Raw genomic sequence first — 22,996 nt, 5'->3', positions numbered from 1 at the left:
TGAGCAGACTGGCGAAGACACTGTTCCCAAAGGTGACATTATATGAGCTGAAAAAGCTTTACTTTACAGATTTTTTTTGTTTCAGGTTAAATCTTATCACTAATCATTTGTACTGAAATATATGTTAGTTCCAGAGGAAGGCACAGATCCTACAGCTCACCGCAGAGTATACAGAAACGAGCGGGCTGCTGCTGTCTAGTCATTGCTACTAGCACTGAAACCATGAAGTCCAAGCCTAGTTTTCATCAGCTAGAATTACATTTCCACCTGGAATGACACCTGTAAGTAATATATTCATGAGAAGGCAGAGACTGCAGTACTGTAAGGCTCAACCAAGAGGCTGTTAAAAAAACAAACACAATACAAACAAACATAACAGTTGGTACAGGCTTTCAGCAGCTGAAGAAAAGCTATCAAGGAGGATGAAGCAAGATGCAAAGCACCGACACTTCAGGCTGCAGCTGCTTCTGGTTCCATTAGACTCAAAGATGCAACAGCATAGCAGTGTACAGTATCAGTCATCAAACATGATGAAATGTGTTTGCGACACTAAGACCTTGATTTCACTGAAAGTCTGAAGAAGATGTGGAGGCACAATAAATCAAGAAACTGAGCAACTCCAAAGATGATTACTAAGACATCCTGTTCCACAGGAATTCACACAACTCAGAAATAATACAGACTTGATTGTATTCAAGGAACAGGGAGAGACATAACAAGCTTTTGTCTTCTCTTGGCAGTGACGCTACAAGGTATATCAAGCACTGGTGATGGGCACAGACTCAAAAAGGTTAGCTACAAATATGAAAAACTGCTTATGCAAGGCCCTCCCTTGGCTAATTGTTACTGTCTGTTTAATTGTATGGTTTGATTGCCACGTGTTTTCATCTTCCTATCGGCATTTTTAAAAGCTGGATGATGGCATATAAAAACAAGTGCTAATTCTGCGCCTTTACCTTCAGAAATACTTCAACAGTCAGAGGGGGAAGGAAGTCACAGCTGTTTCTTCCATTTGTCTCCTAACAGTCCAGTGAAATGGAACTCCTCCTAGCGATTTTTCTTGCGGTTTTCACTGTCGTGGTGGCAATGGCATTCTATTATGAACACCCCAAGGCAGAAATCCCTCATGGAATTAGTCAGCGCCAGAAGCTTTACATTATGCATTACCTCCTGAACTTTGGGTTTGGTCTGGTAAGTAAAACTTGATTAAAGCTGGAATTTTTAATGTAATTTCTGAGAGAGGAATAATGGATTGGTGAGGTGTTTTAGAATCAATGTCTAAATATACTGCAAACATGCAACTGGATTAATTTGGTGATGTGAGCACCACTGCAGATACCTTCAGCTCAGCTGAGTATAATAGACTCTACTGCTTGCTACACAGCACCAAAGGTAACAGCACTGAAAAAATAAAATTCTGCAGACTCTGTAATACCCATTTTTTTATGTTGGCCTGTGTTCTAGCTTTTTAATCCTGTTGCCTCAGTGCAGTGCTGGAAGGCTTAAGAAGCTCGCTGCACTGTATGTGTGGAACTCCTGCTCTGTATAACACAGGGCTTATTTGGAAAATGAGCAACTAAATGTCCATGATCTTGGTTCTCTCCTACAACTGCATCACTCTACTTCTGAGCCATCTCAAAGACAGCTGCCACATTTATCATCTTTTGGGTTTCAATATGTCTGTATCATTTTCTTTTTTGAGATAGTACACAACGTTAAAGCTGTCATTCTGTGTCATTGTTTTTGGCACATTTTTGATCCTCCCTTGTTTTCCATCCTTGTTTCTCTTCAAAACTAAAATGTGACTTCCACTTGTCTTTCTGGTTCATCAGTTATCATTTCCTGAATTAACTGCTGCCTCTGTCACTTTAAAACCACTTCTTCTGTGATATCTAAATCAAGCTTCTTTTCTTTTAGTTGTTTAACTTGTGAAAAAAAACCCTTCAGTTTCTTTGGCTTGTGCATTACATTTCACCTCAGTTCCATGTTCTAATGTTATTATTTCTTCCTCCCTTTTCCTGCTACATTGCTTATTAAGTTCAGTTTGAAGGCAGCCAGTAAGCTCCTAAGAACGTGACTCATCAGGTCTCTTGAGGCGTGTCCCACCCAGGCCTGAACACTGCCATGATAGTACAGCAATGCAATAAAATAGGATAGTATAAGAAGTCACATTAAATTTTCTTATAACTAATATACAATGTTTGGACTTCCACGTTTTCAAAACACTGTATGAATAGTCTTTATCCACCAAAGTTTTATCTTTGTGTAATTCATATGTAAAAAACGCAACTGCAGAATTCAGAAACTTGCTGGTGATTAATGTAGTTTTGAACTTCTGATCTTACCTTTTTGTATCCTTTCTCCTGGCCAGTGAGAGGCGAAGCAAAAGCACTGTACCACATCACCTCAAAGGAGCAGAAAGATAACAATATTAATGTATGCTTATACAAAAGTTTAAATGCAAGTAAAGTCCAAGTCACACGGCAACTCTTGGGTATTGCTGTTAGGCCAATTACTTATGCCAAAGTAGCCAAACCCTTTCAAGGGATGACAACCCATGATGTCAAAACTGCAGGGAAAATTGAAGTTTACTAGCATATCCAGTCTTCAGCTGGGACAAAAGATACATGTGAAGTTACTGGAGGCAAATCATTTTGAAGTAATGTGCCCAATCTAATAGATTTTTATGAAGAAATGTGTGCATTCACCTATGAAGACATACTTAAATAAAACCAGCTACATCTTAACATTAATAAAACTTATTCACTGAAAAATCTATTAACTCATCCTTTATTTTTTCATCTAATATTCAGTCTATAAGAAGAAAAATTGGCATATCCTTAAAGCAAAACAACAGCCAGAGGACTTATGACTGGTCCTGTCTGGGTAACAGAGGGACTGATGAAATTATGCTACTTACTGTGTTAATAGTTTGCAAGCGTCTTGTACCTAGTTTGTTCTAGTAATGATTCAGGTAGCAGGGTTAGCTCAAAATCCCTTCACGTGAGTTCTGGGGTGTGCCCAGCAGGCCTTTGTACCTGTGTAAAGAGAACAAAGGACCGTAACACCACGGATAGCACGGCTCTGTCATATCCCTCCCACAGACGTTACTATACGCATGTTGCTGCAGGCCCTAGCCCTTTGCTGGAACACATGTCTGGACTCGCACTTCTAAGCTAACTCAGCCCTTACACAGCTTTTCTCCTGGTGCACAGAAATCTCCATGCCAGTTGTTGCCGGTGGGGTCAGTTTTTCTGTATTTCACCATGAATGCCAGACACTGTTGCACTTCAGCGTGACTGCAGAGGCTGAGCTAGACAACGCTCTCCCATACTTCCACTGTCTTACAGTACCTGCAAGCCTTTATTAATTTTCAAGCTGTCATGTCAGCTACAGTGTTAGAAGACCCTTAACGAATATATAACCGAACTGTCCAAGCACTGGTTTACAAATTATACTACTAAGCAGTCGCACTTATTTACAAAGTTCAAAATGTAGGTCATTTTTGACTGACTTGGTTAATCACCGGCAAAAGACCAAGTTTATGAACATGAAGATCCTGAAAGTGGGATTTCTGGTAATACAGAAATCAGTGATACATAGTCTAGCTATATTCTATGTACACATAGCTCAGTCTTGCAGTTGTCATGCAGCTGATCACTTTTTTCCAGAAACTGCAGGCCAAAACCCAGTACTTCACTTTGAGGGAGCATATATACTAAAAAAAATTGACTTGAATCAGAAAACAAAGCAAAAATGCAAATTCTGCTGGGCCTTGTAGAACTTCTATTCACAGGAACTGTACAACTTAAAACAATACACAAGACAACACAACACACAAGACTAAATTTCACTTGCATATTAACAGAAATAACTATGAAGATTATGCGTGATGATACTAATTATGGATGTCTGCCATAACTGGGCGTTGCTGCAGGTAACCCACAGAAGACATTCACAGCCAACAGTGAAATAACTAAGCAATACCAATAAATGCCAATGTCTATGAAAGTTGACCCGCAAAACTACTGAAGGTTGTTGTCAGACTGCCAACACTAAGGACTTCCATATCTTTTAGTATTTCCAGGACAAAGATGTACAAACAATATAGTTACTTACAGATTTAAGCTTTACTGTTACAAAAGTAGTAGTGTGGGGAAGGAAAATACCAGAGGGAATAGGGGGATTAAAGAAACGAAATTATTTTCCCATGGACACCATACAGGAGTTCTGCAAAAGGAACGAGTACAAGACTGAAACTCGGCCACAAGATGATCCTTCCTGCACACAGGGTCAGCTTCTCAAATGGGCTAGAATAGGAAACCTACATCAAATTTAACAGGACCGCATTACTGAGCTACATGAGGTCTATGAAATATGAAGTGAAAGCCACTAGACTTACTGTGGGTTTTTAAGCTACATGCAGCATATACTTTTGTATATGCAATTATTTTTGAAATACATATGCATGGATAACGGCAACACAACAAATTAAATTACTCATTATAGGAGCGTACTACTGAAGAAGAAAAGTACAAAATTTAATCCAATATAGTGGAAATATAGTGCTACTGCCTCATATTTTTCATCTTGAGCAGGAATAGACTAGAGCAGACAACTGAAACTGCTTAAAGCCATCCAGATGCAATGAAGTAGACTAGCTCAGAGTGACAGAAGAATCATCAGCCTGAGTGTTTAAGCAAGAATCACTGAGCTGTGAGAGGATCAAGCTAAGGTTCAAAGCTATTCTTGTTCAGGAGGCCAGCTGTGGTAGATGCTACAGAATTTTTTGTCTGCAAGTTAAAAAGTAGTGTGAGTTTGGGAAACTGAAGTATTAGCCACGTTTCCTCACCCGAAGCTGAAGTCTAAAATGCTGTCACTACTCTCTCCTTACTTTGTTCAGGCACACGGCTACTTAAACACCTGACAAGGTGAAGTATTTGACACACTCTTTTATCTACTATTAATAGTTTGATTTTTTTCCTACTGATAAGAACTAAGTCAGGATTTCACCACTGAAGAATGAAATAATTTGAAGAACACCATGCTCTCACCTAACATTTCTCATGTAATCTAGAAATTACCACCAAAGCTAACCCTGTGTTCCACTATATAGTACTGGTAACATTTTTGCTGGAGACATAAAATGGGATTAATAAGCCCAGTTACTACACTTCTGTGAAAGCAACTCTCAGGCCAGCTTTCCCCCAGGCTGAAAGGCCTTGCTTTTGGAGGAGCATGGACACAGGCAGCTACAGAACGTAAGTTCATCCATTCCTGTCAAATCTACTGCTCCTTGAATTTCAAATTTTGGCAGATGTTACATTACAATGAAGATGTATCCAAATCATCATCATAACTTCACTGTTAGAACCATCAGGAGACAAAGTTTGAATTGTCCATGGAATTCTAAATTTTGCATGATCAACCTCCAGGTAAGATGGAAATTTACACTAAGTTGTGGTTTCTTTCCCTTTATTAACAGGCAAAATTTTTGGAAAAATTAGGTATCACCTCAGAGGTCCATGTCATGAGGATTGCAATGGATGGAATACCACCATTAAAAGACAAGCATCTTTTTATCAAGGATTTAAGGTTTGAAAAGGTTAAAGTAAGAATTTACCAGCCAAAAGTATCAACCACTGGCCAAAGAAGAGGAATCATTTATTTTCATGGAGGAATTGGACAGTTTGGAAGCATTCGTAAGTAATATATATAGTATGAGCTATAACTACAAATTCTGTGTAGCTTCCAATCTGACATGGCATTTTCCAAATGACAAGAAGAGTTAGTAGGTTATGCATTATAAATAATAAAAATAATTTTAGGACAGCAGAATCATGTTAAATTATCTTTATACAGGTTGCATATCTAAAACTTTTATTCTCTGATCATTTGTAACAAGAAGGAAGTTTTCTTCCTTCTTCCCCCTCATGCTTACAAGGAAAGTTAAAAATCTCATTAGAATTTTATTTCTTATTTTAAAGAACTCAGTTTGTGTTCACATGCGTGTTCAAGCTCGTGTGTATGTGTGTATACTGCTGTGTGTATTTATTGTAGCAAAACAAGTCAAAAATACGTTTTGGCATTTGAAATGGAAAGGAATAAGAGATTAGATGGTGGCCTATGCACAAGAAAAATCCCTGTGCTAGGTTTAGGAGGGGCTTTTGTGTTTGGGTTTTTTTTAAATAACTTCTCATCTTCAATACCACTTTAGAAGTGGCAGCAGTGCTTTCTATTAACTAACTTCTCAAAGGGGAGACTGAAACAATGCATTGGTGTAAATTCCAGGTTTCTTACTGGCAAGAAGACTCCCACAGACGTAATGAAATTGTGAGGATTGCCCAGATTAGACCATGCCACAGTAAGAGAATTACAGGGTAGCACTAATCATAGAATAGAGATAAGAATTTCAAAATATTTTCATTCAACTTATTTTTAAAGCAAGTTACAACTCCATTGAAATAATTTTGTTTTGCAGGGGCCTATGAAAGAACGTGCCGCTATTTCGCTAGAAAAAGCAATTCAGTGGTTGTGTCTGTTGGGTAAGTGGAGTCAGTTCATCCACACAACATGGTAGCCATTTGTGCCTCCTTCTAGGTTCACAAGTCTTTAATGCATTGTCACCGCAAGCCAAGTTCCTTGTGAAGTGCATACAGTACTTCTATTTAATGATCCTGTGTGTTTCACCAGCACTTATTACTCTTAGGAAGAGTTAGTCAACTAATCCACACTTGCTTATTTCCAAATAAAATCCATTCTAGTCATTTTATAATTTGTAGCCACCACTGAGAGGTGAGGATGTTTTTGTTTCCTAAAATAATTGAAGAACCATTAACTCTTGTTGATTCTGTTTATAGAGAATTCAACTTACAGAAAACCACTGAAAACCTTTCAGATTTTCACTATCAATTTTCTACGCTCATATTCTCTAAAAATTTGTTGGGAAATGTTCACTTCAATTTCTAACTAGAACTGCTGATAACTGATTCATACACACCCGCCTTGCCACCTAATTCTTCAATAACTCAGCATGTGCCTTCAGTCACCTGAACGATAGGTAAGGAAGTATTTTGCAAAGATAGAATAGCATACTGACTCCCCCAGACATTAACAATAAAAGCAAATAATTAAGCAAAAGCAATAATTACGATCAATTCTATTGCTGTAATTATAACCTCAGAATATTTTCCTATCGTCAGAATGAAATGCATGAATGAAAAGATGGCAATGGGATCGCTCACTAGATATGACTGTGTTAAAACACTTTCACTCCTATTTAGGTATCGCTTAGCTCCTGAGCATCCATATCCAACCCAGTTTGAGGACTGTCTCACTGCCACCATACACTTTATGAGGACTGTACAAGATTATGGAGTAGACCCTTCTCGCATTATCATCTGTGGAGATAGCAGTGGAGGTACACTCACTGCGGCTGTTGCCCAAGCACTGGTGAACAGAAAAGATCTCCCAAAGCTGAGAGCACAAATTCTAATATATCCTTTTCTCCAGTGTGTGGACTTTAATTTGCCTTCTTACCAGCAGAATGAGCAAGTCCCCATTTTGTTTAAGGAACGAGTGCTTGCTCTTGGTTTGAAATATATTAATAAAGACTTGTCGTTTGCGGAAGCATCACTTAAAGGCTGTCATGTTCCAGAAGATTTGCAACTGAAGTATCAGAAATGGGTAAGTCCTGACCACATCCCTCACGAGTTTAAAACAAGAGGCTACAAACCAACTACAACACATCCATTCTCAGAAGAAATCTATACACAGGTCAAGGCTGTGTTTGACCCTGTTTTTTCACCACTGCTAGCTGAAGACAGTGTTATTGCTCAGCTTCCTGAGGCTTTCATTTTGACCTGTGAATTTGATGTGCTTAGAGATGATGGACTGCTGTACAAGAAACGATTAGAGGATCATGGTATAAAAGTGACCTGGTGCCATCTGCAAGAGGGATTCCATGGAACTTTATTCTTAGCCGTTATTGGGGCGATGACAGCATTCCGATCTGGAAATAAAGGCCTGGAAAAGATAGTAAACTTTCTGAGATTGATGTAAAATTTCATTTCTCACTTTCCTTTCCTGATACCTCTCTCTTATTGTTTGCAATGATTTTTAAAAAACTTCCTCAATTTTCCTTTTCTTAAATCATCATCTTAAATTTCTGCATTGCATCTGTCTTTTTTTTGCCCAATAAATTGATTCGGTGATGGCTTTTGCTTCATTTTCTCTTATAAGAGGCAAAATCTGGGGAACTTACCTTTCTTTCCTCTACCACCTCTTCAGAGTTTTCTCCTGTGCCTATAAAAGATCTGGTCCCCATGGCAAGTGTTTTGCAATGCAGTTTGGCTCAATAAAGTTCTGGTGATATTAAAACACAAACCGCAATTTGAGGACAACTTAGGGCAGGTAACAGGGCATGAATCTACAGGTTAAGTGTATAATGAGCAAGGCCAATGATTTATCAAAGCCTAGATCTGGTGAAAGGTGAATTTGAGGCAAGCTTACAGAGAACTGAATATAGCAGAAAAGATGTGAACATAGACATAAAAGAAAGAAGTGGAAGGAAAGGAGACGAGGTCAGGAAAAGAGTTAACCCCGGAACTACAGATGTTATAAAAAAGTATTGGTTAAGGAACACAACACCTATTAAAAAAATCACTCATATACCTTTTATATATATGATAAAGACATATGGAAATACACAGTAATATCAGTTACCTTACAAAGAGCTTGTATTTCCTGTAGGCCTGCACTGTCTGAAGCAGGAAGCACTTTCTCATAGAGGGACACTGTAAAGTGTGTGCTGGTTTTGGCTGGGCCAGAGCTCATTTCCTCCACAGAAGCTGGTATGGGGCTGTGGTTTGGATTTGTGCTGGCAACAGCGCCGATAGCCCAGGGATGGTTCCGTTCCCGCTGAGCAGGGCTTGCGCAGAGCCAAGGCCTTTCCTGCCCCTCACCCCACCCCAGCAGCAAGGGGCTGGGGGCACAAGGGGCTGGGAGGGGACACGGCCGGGACAGTGACCCCAACCGACCCCAGGGCTGTCCCACACCGCACGGCGCCATGCCCAGCACACGGAGCTGGGGGAAGGAGGGGGAAGGGGGGACGCTGGCAGCGATGGCGTTTGCCTTCCCCAGTCACCGCTACACGCCATGGAGCCCTGCTGTGCTGGGGGTGGCTGAGCACCCGCCTGCCCACGGGGAGGGGTGAAGGAACTCCTTGGCTTGCTGTGCTGGTGCACGTGGCCTTTGCTTTCCCTGTTCAACTGGCTTTATCTCAACCCAGGAGTTTTCTCACTTTTACCCTTCTGATTCTCTCCCCCATCCCACTGTGGGGGGAGCGAGCGCGCGCCTGTGTGGGGCTTACGCCTGCTGGGTTAAACCACAACAAGAGCCATGGCAGAGAAAAAAGAAGAGGGGGGGGGGGCGGGGATCAAAGTTCACATTGATCTTAAACTGTTCACAAGATGAGATGAATGATCAAGTAAAACAATTAAAAAAAGGCATAATAAATATGTAAGGATATTCTCTTAGAAATGTAAGCAAGTATTGCCAAGAAATGCCAGTAAACATTTTAATGACACTGTTCTCTTGAGGTGAATGTCTCACAGTGTAACTGTTTCCTCTTTGTTTTTATTATAATCTTATAACCTGCATTATAATAATTTATCATGTCATTAGACTCTAGTATCTTAAATTCTTCAGTAAGTTATACCTGAAGGCATGATGTGTTTCCATGCAGAAATGGAAGCAGGCCTGGGATGCAACCTTACTTAGTCAAAACTTCTGATCATCTTTGCTTGAATTAATACCTGGGACACTACCCACACTATGAATTACTTCCTTTCTTCTCAGGGAACTTTCTAGCTCTATCATTTAAAAATAATAATGTTTTTATCTGATATTATTGTACATATTTTCTGCCCACCACTGGCATATTTAAACTATAATCAAAAGCAAAGCATGCTGCAGACAGTTATGTATGGGTAAGTGTTCAGACAGAAGAAGACACCCTACAAACAACAGGACATTCTGCAATGCTCTGCATGGCTGTGCTATTTATATTCAGCATATGAGCAAATAAAGCCTGCCAGAACAACATGAATGACATTTACTTACACCCACATAGTATAGTCAGGAAAAAGAGGAAATTTTACAGGGCTCTTCCATATGGCTTTTCTGAATGAATACAACTTGAATAAGTAAGAAGCCCAAAAAAATCTTCTGCAAGATTTTCCTGATTTCTAGGCACGCATATCAGTTAACACCGTTTTTTGAATGCTGCCTGTATTTCATACGGGCAACCTATCCCAATAATAGGTTGAGTTTTACTTGCTCCATTGACATTGGTGGCAGTTTGTACATAAAATGCTAGAAGACTACATTCCTCACACTAAAATACAGAAGTCAGACTAAGACAAAGAAAAAGGCTGTCAAATCTCTCATGGGTATCAAAACCCAAAGAAGACATGTTGAAGATACTACAGCTCTTTGGGGTTTTTTACCCAGATAACTGATAGGTTATCAAGGAGTCTTTGCCTATGAAGAACTTAGAAAATATAAACTTCAGAAAGAAGTTTGATTAGATGGGACAGTTTATTCCCATCTGACAGAAACACCTAGTTCCTGCCAAAAGGGAAGGTGAGTATGCCTGAGGTGATCACTTACTCTAGAGTTTGCATCCTGAGTAAAGAGACAGACCGTGCCATGGTGCCCTCCAGGCGGTAACAGGGTGTGGACAAGGCTGGCCCGCTCCAGAGGTATTAACCTTAAATAACGTGGACATGAGCCACATTTCTTTAGCTGGTGTCTAGGCCTTGGCACAAAGGCAGTATATCACAAATAAAAGGATTCAGGAACAGATCAGAACACTGTCAAGACTTGAAAACTAGTGAAATGCTAGAAAGTTCAGTACAGCTGCGAGGTCAACACTCTTTGAAGAGCTCTGTGTCACATGAAGATGTTAAAAGAAATTAAGAAAGGGAAAGCAAATTGTTGTGCATCACTCCCATCAACAGATGCGCGTGCACAACTGAGTTTTTAATGCTAGGAGAATAACTCAGCAAACTTCCTTGTGCTCTGGGCACAGAATGTGAGTACTGGAAAGACATTACAAAAGGTCAATCTGTGTCTTAGGCTTAAATATTTTTACTGAACCTGTTGTTATGCCTTCATAGACTTGAACTCTATGTTTAATAACAGAATGCATTTTAAGCCATGACAATTTTAAAGTTAGATTACCTGTTCCAAACCAATCAAGTTACATTGCTTTATTACAGAAGTCTACAACTTCAATTATCTTCCGCTTTGCTATCTTTACATCACCTCTTTGTACCACTCTGCTTAAAAGTCAATATACAATAGCAAGTATTTTTAAAAATAAGCCGGCAATTAGAAAACATTCCGAATTTATTATCTCTCTTATTTACAAGTATTATTTACTTAAAAGCAAGTAACATTATTCTCTGCCTGTGATGCACATTCTCTGTACTGCTGCTGAAATAGGTGGAAATAATCCTGCAAACTATGTCTGCTTTTATTCCTGTCCATCTTCTTTCTCTGATTGCCCATTACCTCAATGATTCACTGTGTTTGCTGACTCTCTTGAGATAGTGAAGAAACTGCTAACCTGAATATTTGGAGTAATGAGTCTCAGACAAATCTGGCTGCAGCAAATTAAGGCCAGTTGCAGTTTTTGTAATTACATTCAAACTACTTATGACTTATTAAGAACACATTTTGGTGTAGTCCTGAAATCCCAGGTGGATGTTCCAGAGCAGCTTATTTGGACCCCATTTGTGTGGAGCAGAGTTCATCCATTCTCGGGAACAGAACGGCACAGCTACCGAGACACATATGTCCAAGAACTCGTCCACATTTCAAAATGCTACATAACAAAAACCTTCTGTCAAGTCACCACTTCAAAAATGTACCTGCTCTGAATTGTACAGCATAAGATCTGAATTTCCATCACTGAATGTTAATATATAATATTTGTCATTATTTGATTTTTTTTTCCCATAGAGTACAGCTTTTTAGTGCAGAATTTGTTAGCAGATGTTTAACCTAGGAGTAATTTGGAAGGGATAGACTTCAAAGAATAACCTAGAGGAAGAAAGGAAAGGTTAAACATTTATGGCAGACTAAATGGAAGATGTCTTTCAGTCATGAGTAAGAGCAAAACGCGTAGGGAGTAGCTACTAATTTGGGTGGGGAGATGGAGATAATAAAAAGGGAGGACACTGAAAGCTAAGTAGGAGGCGGACTAAATGAAGGAGACAGATCAAGCAAATACACAGCACCTTTAAAAAACAGTATCATAGAGCACATACTAAGCTGCAATTTCTTAAAAGCTTCTTATTGTCACTGTAACAGGCATACTGAATCCATCTCACAGACCAGAAGACTAAGGCATGCAGTTATGGAGAGGTCTGAGATGCTTTCAGTCATTTGTTTACATAAATACAAGAAAAAGAAATGTGAACTGAGGACAGTAAGTTTCTTACATGCTCTACTTGCTAAACCTGAAGTTAGTTAAATTGCATTAGAGTCTAATTGTCCCACTAAATTACCTGGAGGAAATAAATAATAATAATAGTAAAAAAAAGCCAGGCAAATTATATTTACCAGTGTGTTTAATTTTAAAATGTACATTTAAAAAAAAAAAAAGGAACATATCAGAAGTTATTATTTCTGCTTTTAATTTTTATTTGGAATACATTATTTTTTCCTGTTTTCTTAGCTTTATGCCTTCAAGTTAGTTATTAAGCCTGGCTATACTTGACAGAATTGATACCTAAGTCATTATAGCTGGCTACTTTGCCACGCTTTAGTTAATGCTTGTAGTATTTCCTGTATTACACACAGTAGCTCCGCAATAGTCAACTAACTACAGGCTAGCTGTAGGCTGCGTTTCCTAACAAGGCCTACAATCAGAAGTGAAATGTTTTGCAATATTTTAGAGAAAAACATTGCAAGAAAAACAGTAACACATGACATTCACGTAACTCATTAGCACCAACTACCCTGACACATTTGCCTTTATTAGCGTTTGGTTTGAAAGCTGCCTGCCTCTTATGCTGATAAACAATTGATGTGAAGTTGATGAGTTTTACACATTCTCAATCTACAGAGGTCTGTGATTCCACAGCTACCTAAGCCTTACAAAACCTGACAGGTTAAGCCTGGGGAAAAAACGGCAAAGATCATAGTTCTTTGAATAGGTATTGTTATAATACTTTGCCTTCCCATCATTACTAAGACAATTAGAAATATGCAGGAAAATTAAGAAAAGAATTCATTTTAGAGGGGACTAACCTCTTGCGTAAATGGAGGCTCACTGATGAGCAAACAGGAAGAATTTACTCAATTGTTATCAATTCTGTACTCACCAACTGATATATTAACCTTGTGAGTCTGCAGCAACACTAAATTCAATGAATAAAGTAGCAATTTTGTGAGCTCTGAGTAGATGACTGTTTTATAAGAATAAAGCACTGTATGCCTATCCATAATGCGCATTACAATGCCAAACTCCAGGCTGTGTTAGTTTTCTCCAGTTTAGTGGAATATCTTCAATCTTCTTTAGCTAATGCAAGGCTTTTCTCACCTACGGATAGGCAAAGACTTTGTGGAAGCTGGGGTTTTGCAATGAGCTTGCTAAAAGAATAAACAAATGGATGTAGCAAAACACATCAGCAAACACAGTTTGAAGAGTTACTGCTAGTAGCTTTTTATCCAATATGGAAATGTCTCTACTGCCAGAAAGAGAAAAAGCCTTTTGGTTTGCAAAAATGTAATGTACTCACTTCATGGAGTAAATTGAAAGGGAATAAACCATTTTTTTTTTACATTTTAACACCTCAAAAACAATTGGGAACCAAAACCAAAAAACCTTTTGACTTAGAAATGTGAGGGACTGACAGAGACCACAGACCCACACATCTGCAAGTACAGGAATGGCTGACCAGAATGGAAATATGTGAAGCACCTCTGAACAAGCATCAGTAGAAAAGTGGCACGCAGCAACAGGTTTATTTGAGTCACATGAGCATTTTGGAGTACAAGGCACCAAGTATCATGAAACAGTTGTGAACAGGAGCATCCCGAGAAGGACTTTAAAAACATGGGATTTGCCTGATTCCAGAAAAACGTGGCCACTGTGGTAACAGAACAGGGAGGAAGGACTGAGGTGCTGACATAGTATACAGGTAGAATATGCTCTAACTGAGCATACTCCGAGGATGCTCTAAGAGTAAAATATTAAGATATTAAGAGATTAAGAGTAAAATATTAATATACTATTCTGAAACATTACTTAACCAACATTTCTTTAGCAACAGAAGGGCTATAATGCATACCTGAAACGACTATACAACAGATTCTTACTAAAGACAACTGCCAGGGCATAGTATCAAAAAGCAAACAAACAAAAACCCCAAACTGTCCCTTTTTAAATTTATTTTTAAGTAAAAAAGACAGTAAACAAATATTCCTTCCAGTCTATCAGATCCATCCAAGTTTCAAAATAGAGATGGCATCTGTGAGGTGTTTTGGTTCTGATTAAAGGTGTTTAATTATTGACTCACCAAATACTGTGAAGAAAAGGCTCCTGCCAATACGGTGTCAGCAACAGCTTATACAGCTACAGCAGACGTACATGTCCTCTTTGGTATGAAGCTTTCATAATCTGAACTGATCCATTCCAAACATCAGGTAATTAATTAAATTGTCATTGGCTGGTCTTAAAAGTTTCGTTTACTGCCACTGCACTAATAAGTGCCTTTATGAGTTTACTGTTCTTGCTTACACGTTCTTTTGAAAGCACAGAATTTTCCTCCTCTCAGGATTCAAACATACGAAATCGACAAGAATGCTGAAATACAATATTCAAAGCTGACCCCTATGTGGTAATTTATTTCAGGATATTTTGACTGATGGCACAAACATCAGAAATAAGCACTTAGTAGGAACGTGTTCTGCTGTTTTGCCAGGAATATATGGCAAAATAAATAATAAAAACCCTGCAGGCTGTGCTATAATATCACACTACATAGAAACTATTTACAGAACTAATAACCCAAAACATCGATAGGATGACCCTGCTGTGTTGCAGAAAGAGGCCTTTGGATGAACGTTAATAAGCTTAGGACAGAATGAGCCAGATACCATGGGTGTCTGGGTTTGGCTTCAACACTCTACAGTCTGACATGTGTAACTACTATCGCTGAATTGGTGCTCCGTGGAAGGGAAAGGCGGCCCCAAATCAGCCAACTTCAGCAAAGGAAAAGCCCTTACTGTGAACAGCTGAGGGTTTGCCTAGTTCACAAACCTTGGTGTAAATCTACATTGCTTTATCCCACACGTTCTTATCTCTGCAAGATAACATTGTGCAAACCAGCTGTCATGATTGCTTTGCTTGAAATACTATGCTAATGAAGCTAAGGACTAATTCAGTCTTAGGACTGGAATTTCTTTTTAAAAGCCAGGACAGGAAAACAGCTTAGGAGCTGTAACTTTAAAATTGTGTGAAAAATGAAATTCCAATATGAAGACTACAAAACAGGGAAATTATTTCACCAGACAACTGCCACTAACTTTAATCGCTAGCTTTAATAACATGCATGTATTCACAATGTCTCTACATTAAACTACAAACAAGAATTACAATGAATATAAAATTCTGTGAGTTTAATTAGTGAAAAGGTTTTACCACAAACAATAGTGCCTTGAATCTACCAACACACCACCATGTATCTGGAAAGACCTTAATGTACCTTAAGACTTGTATTGTATAATCCACTATGAAAAAAAGGTTAGCAAAAAAATGTGGATTTGAAGATTTTTCTTCTCAGAGAAGTATAGACCTTGATAACAACTGCGAGGAGCCCCACATGACTAAAACTTAGCACTATGACAGGAACATCCATCCGTAATGAATCCACAACAAACCAAACACAGACGATCTTCAAATAAGGGCCCTCTGAATAATCATTTCTCATAGTTAGTGAAGGACACATGATATAAATCAATTCCACATACTTCAAATTCCCCCTCTTCTTTTTTCAGTATAAGGAAGTGTTGCCATTAATATCATTAGCAAGGAAAGGGTGGAGAAGATTAGGGTATTGCAACATTAATAAACTCTTCATTTCTGCTTATAAACGGAGCACTTAGTCTCCTGTAAAGGCACCTCACAAACACTTGAAAACAAGGCTTAAGACAGCACAGGGTTTTTTAGCGTTCACTTCTACTGGAGAGAAATGACATCTGTTTATACAACTTTAGCAATAATAGGAATGGTTTTAATTTCTCCTGTTATAATACCAGCACTGGTTTTGGGGGCGGTATTTTATGATTTTTTCAACTCAGAACTGCCACCTGGAATTGACCAACCTCTAAAGCTTCGGTTTTTCCATTCATTGTTGATTACAGTCATGATCTTGGTAAGTTAACTTTCTTAAAACTGGGGATTTCACTTTTATTTTGGTAGGATATTTGGGAGATGGAAGATAATGGTGTAAGAAAAAAAGAGAAGAAGAAGCAATTCACCCCCCTGGAGTCTGTAACCATTGTTATATGAACCAAGTCATGTTAAATTAACGCATAAAACTGATATGACTGACCTTAAGAGCTTATTTAGATTTTTCAGTGTATCTGTCAAACTGCAGCCACTTCGCATTGGAAAACAGTTTCACACGAAAATTTAAAAAAATACATAACTGTATGGATACTGTACCTATTGAGCTGCATATACATATAATAATGCTATCTATTCAGAAGCAAGCCTACATTTCTCCTCTTCACATTTGCTTCATTCTATATTTATTATCCACAATCATTTCTATATATTCATAGATTTATACAGAGTGTACTGTGAACAAGAAAATAAATAAAGAATAAAAAAGGATAGAAAAGGTGAGGTCTTTCTTCTTGTGTGGCTAGTTCAGAAAGTAAGATTTAAGAGCAACGTGTTTAGGTTTCACTTATTCTTCAAAAATGCCTCTGTGTTTGTGTATTTACTCACGACAGTGAATTTAACATAATCCCAATATATCCATTTCCATTAACATAATGACAAAATTAAAAATCTTTCAAATGGGAAGTGGAAATGAATTATTATGGAAAAAGAACCATAACAATGGGATATTTTCAGTCTCAAAAGTTTTGTCTGTTTTTTTCCAGTTCAAGATTATAACAAAGCTGCTCCTTTTCACAAACAGCTCTGGGGACGACAAGTCTTTTTTTGAATGCCAGTGTTACAGAATTAAAATATTATCAAGTTGGAATTTGCTCCTTCCATCTCCAAAGTTGTATGATACTGTCAGCATCACAGAAACTTAGTACAGATTTTTAGAGAGGAAAAAAAAATAATGAGAAAGCAAATTCTTAGTGAGTCTGTTAAATTGCATTCTAGATCTATGTACGTTAGTCTTAAAACATTAATTTCTTTGGGCTAAAAGTGACCACTGAATCTGCTCCCTTACAAATAGCAAACTATTTTGATATTGGACTTCAAAAGAGCTAATTTTAAAGTGAAGACGTTATGGCACAGCTTGAATACAGTAAGTCTCTTCTTTCCCACCAAACCTCAACATTTTCTTCTTCAGGCAACACCATTTTCTTTGTACATTTCATGCAAAATATATGGTATCTTTAATATAAGAAATACTAAAATATCTTCTAAAATGATACCCTCTTTTCATTATAGCTGTAAGAAATAGAAACAAATGCTATTTGTCTTCCTGACCATGCTGTATGCCAAGGCCTATGATAATCCCCTAGATTTTAGCAGGGCCTATTTTTATAAACTACGGTTCTAATCTGCTTTCATCACCTGCACACCCATAGTCACTTCTAACACTTACTTCAAAATCAAAGATTTGTCATCTTCTTTCCCCTATATTTTCAGCCTAAATGCATTTCTGATTATTTTTAGATTCACAAAAATAAACATGCAAAAATAAACAACGAACAAGAGGACAGCTGGCTATGCAGAATGGGGTTGACATGTTACTTTCTGGCAATCTTCAGCAACATTTAATTCAATCAAAACTGCTCAATTGACTTCTCAATAGTCACCATAACTCCACTGAATGCCGTCTCCAGTATCTCCTGAAATACAACACAGTAAAATAAACCCAGGATTATTTTTTTTTAAAGTTAAAGAGAGTTGGAACATTTCACACTAATCATTTGCCAAATTCTTTCTTTTCAACAGGGAAAGATTTTGGAGAAGCTAGGGATCTGCAGTGATTTAAGCGTATTGCGAGTTGTGCTAGATGGAATACCACCACGGAGAGATTCAAAACTTCTTATCAAAGATCTCAAAGTAGATGAGGTACCACTGAGGATTTATCAGCCTAAATGGCCACCTACTGGCAAAAGAAGAGGAATACTATATTTTCATGGAGGCGCTGGCACGTTTGGGAGCATTAGTAAGAAATCAAGTTTTATTTTTAAAATCAAACCCAAAACTTTTTATTTTTACCTTTGGACTTGTGTCAGTCAATATCTTACCTGTCTTTCCTAATGACAATAGTCTTTGCAATCTCAGTACTAACCGCAAAGCACCCTGTGGAATGAATAATCTGGTGCACAGTTAAGGGTAATCACGTTTCTACTTCCTTTGGGCTACAGGCAGGGCTGATGACAGCAGCTCTTAGCAGACCTGACGCTCCTAAATCCAGAGCTGTGATCCAGAAAACGCTCAGTCAGCTGTCAGCTGAAAGCAGAGGGACTCTGCTCCTCCTCCTGTTGAAGCTGGTCTGAGAAAGATTCAGTTTGCTGGGGCAGAGAAAGACCATTGAAACAAACCACATATGCTTAGGTCACTGTGAGGGAAGTTCAGCTCACAGGGAATTCTTGTACCTTAACTAATGGCTAGCTGAAAATAAGACATAGCAATGGTCCTGGAGTAAGGGTTGGAATCCGTGTCTCTTCCCTCCTTCTCCTCCGTACTGCACCTTTTCTGGAAATGTATCATAGAATCCTTTCAGGCTGATACAGAACTCAGCCTAGATCTACCTTCCGCAATAATTACCGTATCGTGAAAATGGCATTGCTGTTGCTAAAAAGAATTATTTCTTGCTTCATTCTTTGGGACAATGCTTTGGTTACTTCTCAAAGAGAAATCTTTAGTTTTGGATCTCAGCTGGACAGAAGTGTTTCCTGTAAGCTTGGATAAGGCCTTAAAGTACAGAATTTAAGATACACTTCTGTGCTCAGCACTCAATTTTTGTGTAGAAACGCTATAAAAGTCAGTGTTTCTCAACGTGCAGTCCCTGCATCAATGAAGTCTAAAAGATGTAACATGGTCCATGAAAGAATTTTAAAACTACATTAAAAAATTGGTAAATATATTCCCATTTGTGCAAACAAGGACTCAAAATTAATGAAAATGTAAATAATAAATGGACACTAAAAATAGAACCAATTTGGGGGAGTTTGATTCTTCTGGTAACACTGCACAGAATACTTTATTTCTTTTTCAGAAAGGGACACAACCCTTTGATTGTCTCAGTAGTTGCTGGCTCAGCCTCCTAACTGCTCTGAATCTCTTTCTGAGCAACCAGGTCTATGAGTGCTTTGTCTGGAAGCCCAGGCACCTAACATGAAACCTAGATTTCATTCCAGGAGTCAGACAGGGAAGTTTGTGCATTTTGAATCCTTTACTGTTTCGAAGGGTAAGTCTCCACTAGGACTGTGTTAAGTAGACTTCAGTTACCTGCAAATGAGCTTGAGAGTCTCTGTGGCTTCATTTAGCATCATGCAGAAACATTAATGTCTGCACTGTGGCAGAAATACACTACCCTGGTGGTACTGCAGAGCACCTCAGTGTGGGCGGAGCATCAGGCTGACACCAGCTGTGATGCTTCCAGCTCTAGAGCTAGTTTGGGTGGCAGCAAGGACTTAAGAGATAAGCCTCTTTGATCTAAGTGAAAGGTGAGTTCCTTTTGCTGGAAGAAAAAAAACCACGCCACAAAGTTGCACAGTTGTAGCTGTTGTTCACAAGACAATTGCTGTTGCACAATCAGCACACCAAGGGAGCTGTATCACATACCAAGGCTTAGTAGAACACCCATAGCTTTACACTGACTGTAGTACGTGACCTGTCACTTGACTTCCCCTGGGTACTTGGTTACAGGAAAGCAAATAAGATAATGACAAATTTTTAAAAGGACTTGGGTAATCCCCATACTCGTAAGCCTGAAGTCTGCAACTAGCAAATAAGCAAAAGCTACAAAGAACAGAATCAGTGAACGGATAAATATGACTTACTCCTTAAAATCTATACAAATAGAAGTCATGCTTCACAAGTCAATGTAAACGTTTTAAATGAGTCAGCAAACACATGAATAAAGGAGACTGAGTTGATAAAACCTACTTTGATTTCCAAAAGAGTCTCTTAAAGAGGCTACACACCCATGATGCAAGAGGGGAAGGCCTTTCATTTGGATAAAAACTGATTAAAAGACAGAAAACAGATGGGTTGTGGGAGGTTCTTGTGAGATTCCCGTAAGGAGATCTGTGCTGGGACCTGTGCTAATCAATATATTCCCAAACAGAAAAGATGGTGAAAGCTGATATGATACTAAGTCCTTCAAGGGAGTAAATGGACAGCTGAAAAGCTGCTGAATGTCTTTGTGATAGCAAAAGGATTAGACAATAAAATGACAGGTGAAATGGTGTGTAGAGAAGTCAGACAGATGAACAGAGCCTCCTAGCTATATAAATAAAACAATGGACTCTAAGCAGAGTACTCCCTTGCAGGAAGAAGATCTTGGGATTATGGTAGAAAACTGCCTAAAAATGTTGACTTAGTGCACAGCAGCAAAGAGCAAATGAAATGCTAGGCATTAGTATTAGGAAAGGACAAAACAGGAAACTTCTTTATGCCACTGTAATAAATCCACGGTGCTTCTAAATATAATACACTGCTTATAGTTCTGGTTCCCCTATATCAAAAAGGATATAGCAGTACCAGAAAGACTCAGAGAAAGGCTGTGTAGGTGAGAGAAGTGCTTCTGTACAGAGAGTAAGTGAATAGACTATGACTCTTCAGGCTGGAAAAGACAGGTAAGGACAGATACATTAAACGTCTCCAAAATCATGAGAAGCAAGAGAAGTTAGGGAATGATTCTCCACCGCTTCTTACAGTACAAAAGCTAATGGCACCGACTGGAAGTAGCAAATGCCAGGTACAAGACATGCAAATAGAATTGGTTCTTTATGCCTTTGCAAGCAGGCTGCGGAATTCTTCCCGGCACAGAGTTGTTAATGTCAAAATCATGGGCTCAAGAAGTGGTTCGAATAATTCAGGGAAGAAACATTAATCAAGGGCATTAAATATAAAGACACAGTTTCTGTCTCAGAGGAGCACCGTGAGCCTCAACTTCTTGCGTGCTTATTACTATATGCTTGCCCTCAGCTGCTTCTGCTTAGACAGCTTTTGCTGATCACCAGCTGAGATGCGATACCAGCCTAGACAGACTTCTCTTCTTCCTGGTATTACCATTCTCACGTGCTTATATTATGCCCTAACAGCCACTGACCAATACCCAGAAAATACGTTAACATGTAAAAGACTGCACTGCATAGCAGAAGTTACTCATGGGTCTCATGTTGCAGTGCATATGTTCATACATACACAGAGCGTATGTTCACGGATCTATATTTTCATTTCAAAAGGATATTTGATTTTTAAAACACCATTTCTGATAAACTTTCTCTTTAGGAGCCTTTGAAAGAATATGCCGCTATATTGCCAAAAAATGCAACTCAGTGGTTGTGTCTGTTGGGTAAGTGTTACTCTTACGCAGAAGTATTTATGGTAATAGAGGTCACAGCTGAAACATTTCTGAAAAATATGCTGAAAATATTTACTCTTTTAGATTGTGCTCCCTATTTTTTGCTGTAGCCTTTCATTTAATTTAGAAATGTTCTTTAGGCAAAGTATTCTCGAGTAGCTGTAATACCCTTAGTTTGTCTTTCCAATCTACACTAGTTAAAACCAAATATAATCTTTAAAAATTAGGAAAAAAGGCCTACATAACTACTACACCAGTCAATCATGAACACGGCAAATTAAATTTTTATAATTACTTTGACAATAACCACAATATCTTTGACATTTCAGTTATCGTTTGGCTCCTGAACACCCATACCCAGGGCAGTATTTTGATTGTCTCACTGCCACCTTATACTTTATGAGGAATTTAGAAGAGTATCATGTGGATCCTGATCTCATCATCATTAGTGGTGACAGCTGTGGAGCTAATTTTGCTACGGTTATTTGCCAAATACTGCTGAATAAAAGAGATCCCCCGAAAGTACGTGCTCAGGTCTTACTTTATCCAGGACTACAGGGCCTAGATTTTCATTTGCCTTCCTATCAGCAGAATGCTTCAGTCCCTATATTGTTTCGGAAGCTAGTACTCTACTTCTGCTTTCGTTATCTTAACAAAGAACCAACAGTTTTGGAAGATGTCCTACAAAATTGCCATGTTCCTGAGAGTATGAAACAGAAATACAAAAAATGGGTAAGTGCTGACATTATTCCTGATGAATTTAAGGTTAGAGGCTACGTACCACAGAAATCCACTTCATATAAACCTGAAGTCCATGAAGCGACCAAAGAACTTTTAACGACAACATTTTCTCCACTTTTAGCTGAAGACTCCATTATTTGCCAGCTCCCTGAATCCTACATTGTGACCTGTGAGTTTGATGTGCTTAGGGATGACGGACTGTTATACAAGAAGCGATTAGAGGACAATGGTGTTCGAGTGACCTGGTATCATTCTGAGAGTGGTTTCCATGGAATTTTAGCCTTTTTTGGCTATGGGATTTTTTCCTTTTTATCTGGAAAAAAGATAATGGATAGTACTGTGAATTATATAAACAGTTTATAGAAGTATTTTTCAGAACAAAGATGCAAATCTTACATTATCCTTGGCAAATTGATACTTGGCAAAGAATGTAAACACTTCTC

General features: G+C 38.5%; 2 protein-coding genes across 2 annotated transcripts; both read left to right on the top strand.

Moving 5' to 3' along the window:
* The first annotated feature begins 954 nt into the window (after positions 1 to 954).
* Positions 955 to 8,214, top strand: LOC142066354 (arylacetamide deacetylase-like 4). Its single transcript, XM_075113671.1, has 4 exons — positions 955 to 1,191; positions 5,486 to 5,702; positions 6,482 to 6,545; positions 7,284 to 8,214. Exons 1-4 carry the CDS (start codon positions 1,036 to 1,038, stop codon positions 8,059 to 8,061), a joined length of 1,215 nt encoding a protein of 404 aa, XP_074969772.1. The 5' UTR covers positions 955 to 1,035; the 3' UTR covers positions 8,062 to 8,214.
* An 8,051-nt stretch (positions 8,215 to 16,265) lies between these two features.
* Positions 16,266 to 22,916, top strand: LOC142066445 (arylacetamide deacetylase-like 4). The gene is made up of 4 exons (XM_075113858.1): positions 16,266 to 16,448; positions 18,224 to 18,440; positions 21,740 to 21,803; positions 22,142 to 22,916. Exons 1-4 carry the CDS (start codon positions 16,266 to 16,268, stop codon positions 22,914 to 22,916), a joined length of 1,239 nt encoding a protein of 412 aa, XP_074969959.1.
* Positions 22,917 to 22,996: the final 80 nt, after the last annotated feature.

Source organism: Phalacrocorax aristotelis, chromosome 19 (genome assembly GCF_949628215.1).
Source record: "Phalacrocorax aristotelis chromosome 19, bGulAri2.1, whole genome shotgun sequence".
NCBI classification, from domain to species: Eukaryota; Metazoa; Chordata; class Aves; order Suliformes; family Phalacrocoracidae; genus Phalacrocorax; species Phalacrocorax aristotelis.
The sequence above is the reverse complement of the archived record's forward strand: the minus strand, read 5'-3'. Positions and strand labels throughout refer to the sequence as shown.

Bases quoted from the DNA above. Each gene is read 5' to 3' on its own strand.
- LOC142066354 (XM_075113671.1), top strand. From the start codon at position 1,036: ATGGAACTCCTCCTAGCGATTTTTCTTGCGGTTTTCACTGTCGTGGTG. The intron at 1,192-5,485 runs GTAAGTAAAACT...CTTTATTAACAG, and splicing joins TGAACTTTGGGTTTGGTCTG to GCAAAATTTTTGGAAAAATT. The intron at 6,546-7,283 runs GTAAGTGGAGTC...ACTCCTATTTAG, and splicing joins TCAGTGGTTGTGTCTGTTGG to GTATCGCTTAGCTCCTGAGC.
- LOC142066445 (XM_075113858.1), top strand. From the start codon at position 16,266: ATGACATCTGTTTATACAACTTTAGCAATAATAGGAATGGTTTTAATT. The intron at 16,449-18,223 runs GTAAGTTAACTT...TCTTTTCAACAG, and splicing joins TGATTACAGTCATGATCTTG to GGAAAGATTTTGGAGAAGCT. The intron at 18,441-21,739 runs GTAAGAAATCAA...CTTTCTCTTTAG, and splicing joins TGGCACGTTTGGGAGCATTA to GAGCCTTTGAAAGAATATGC.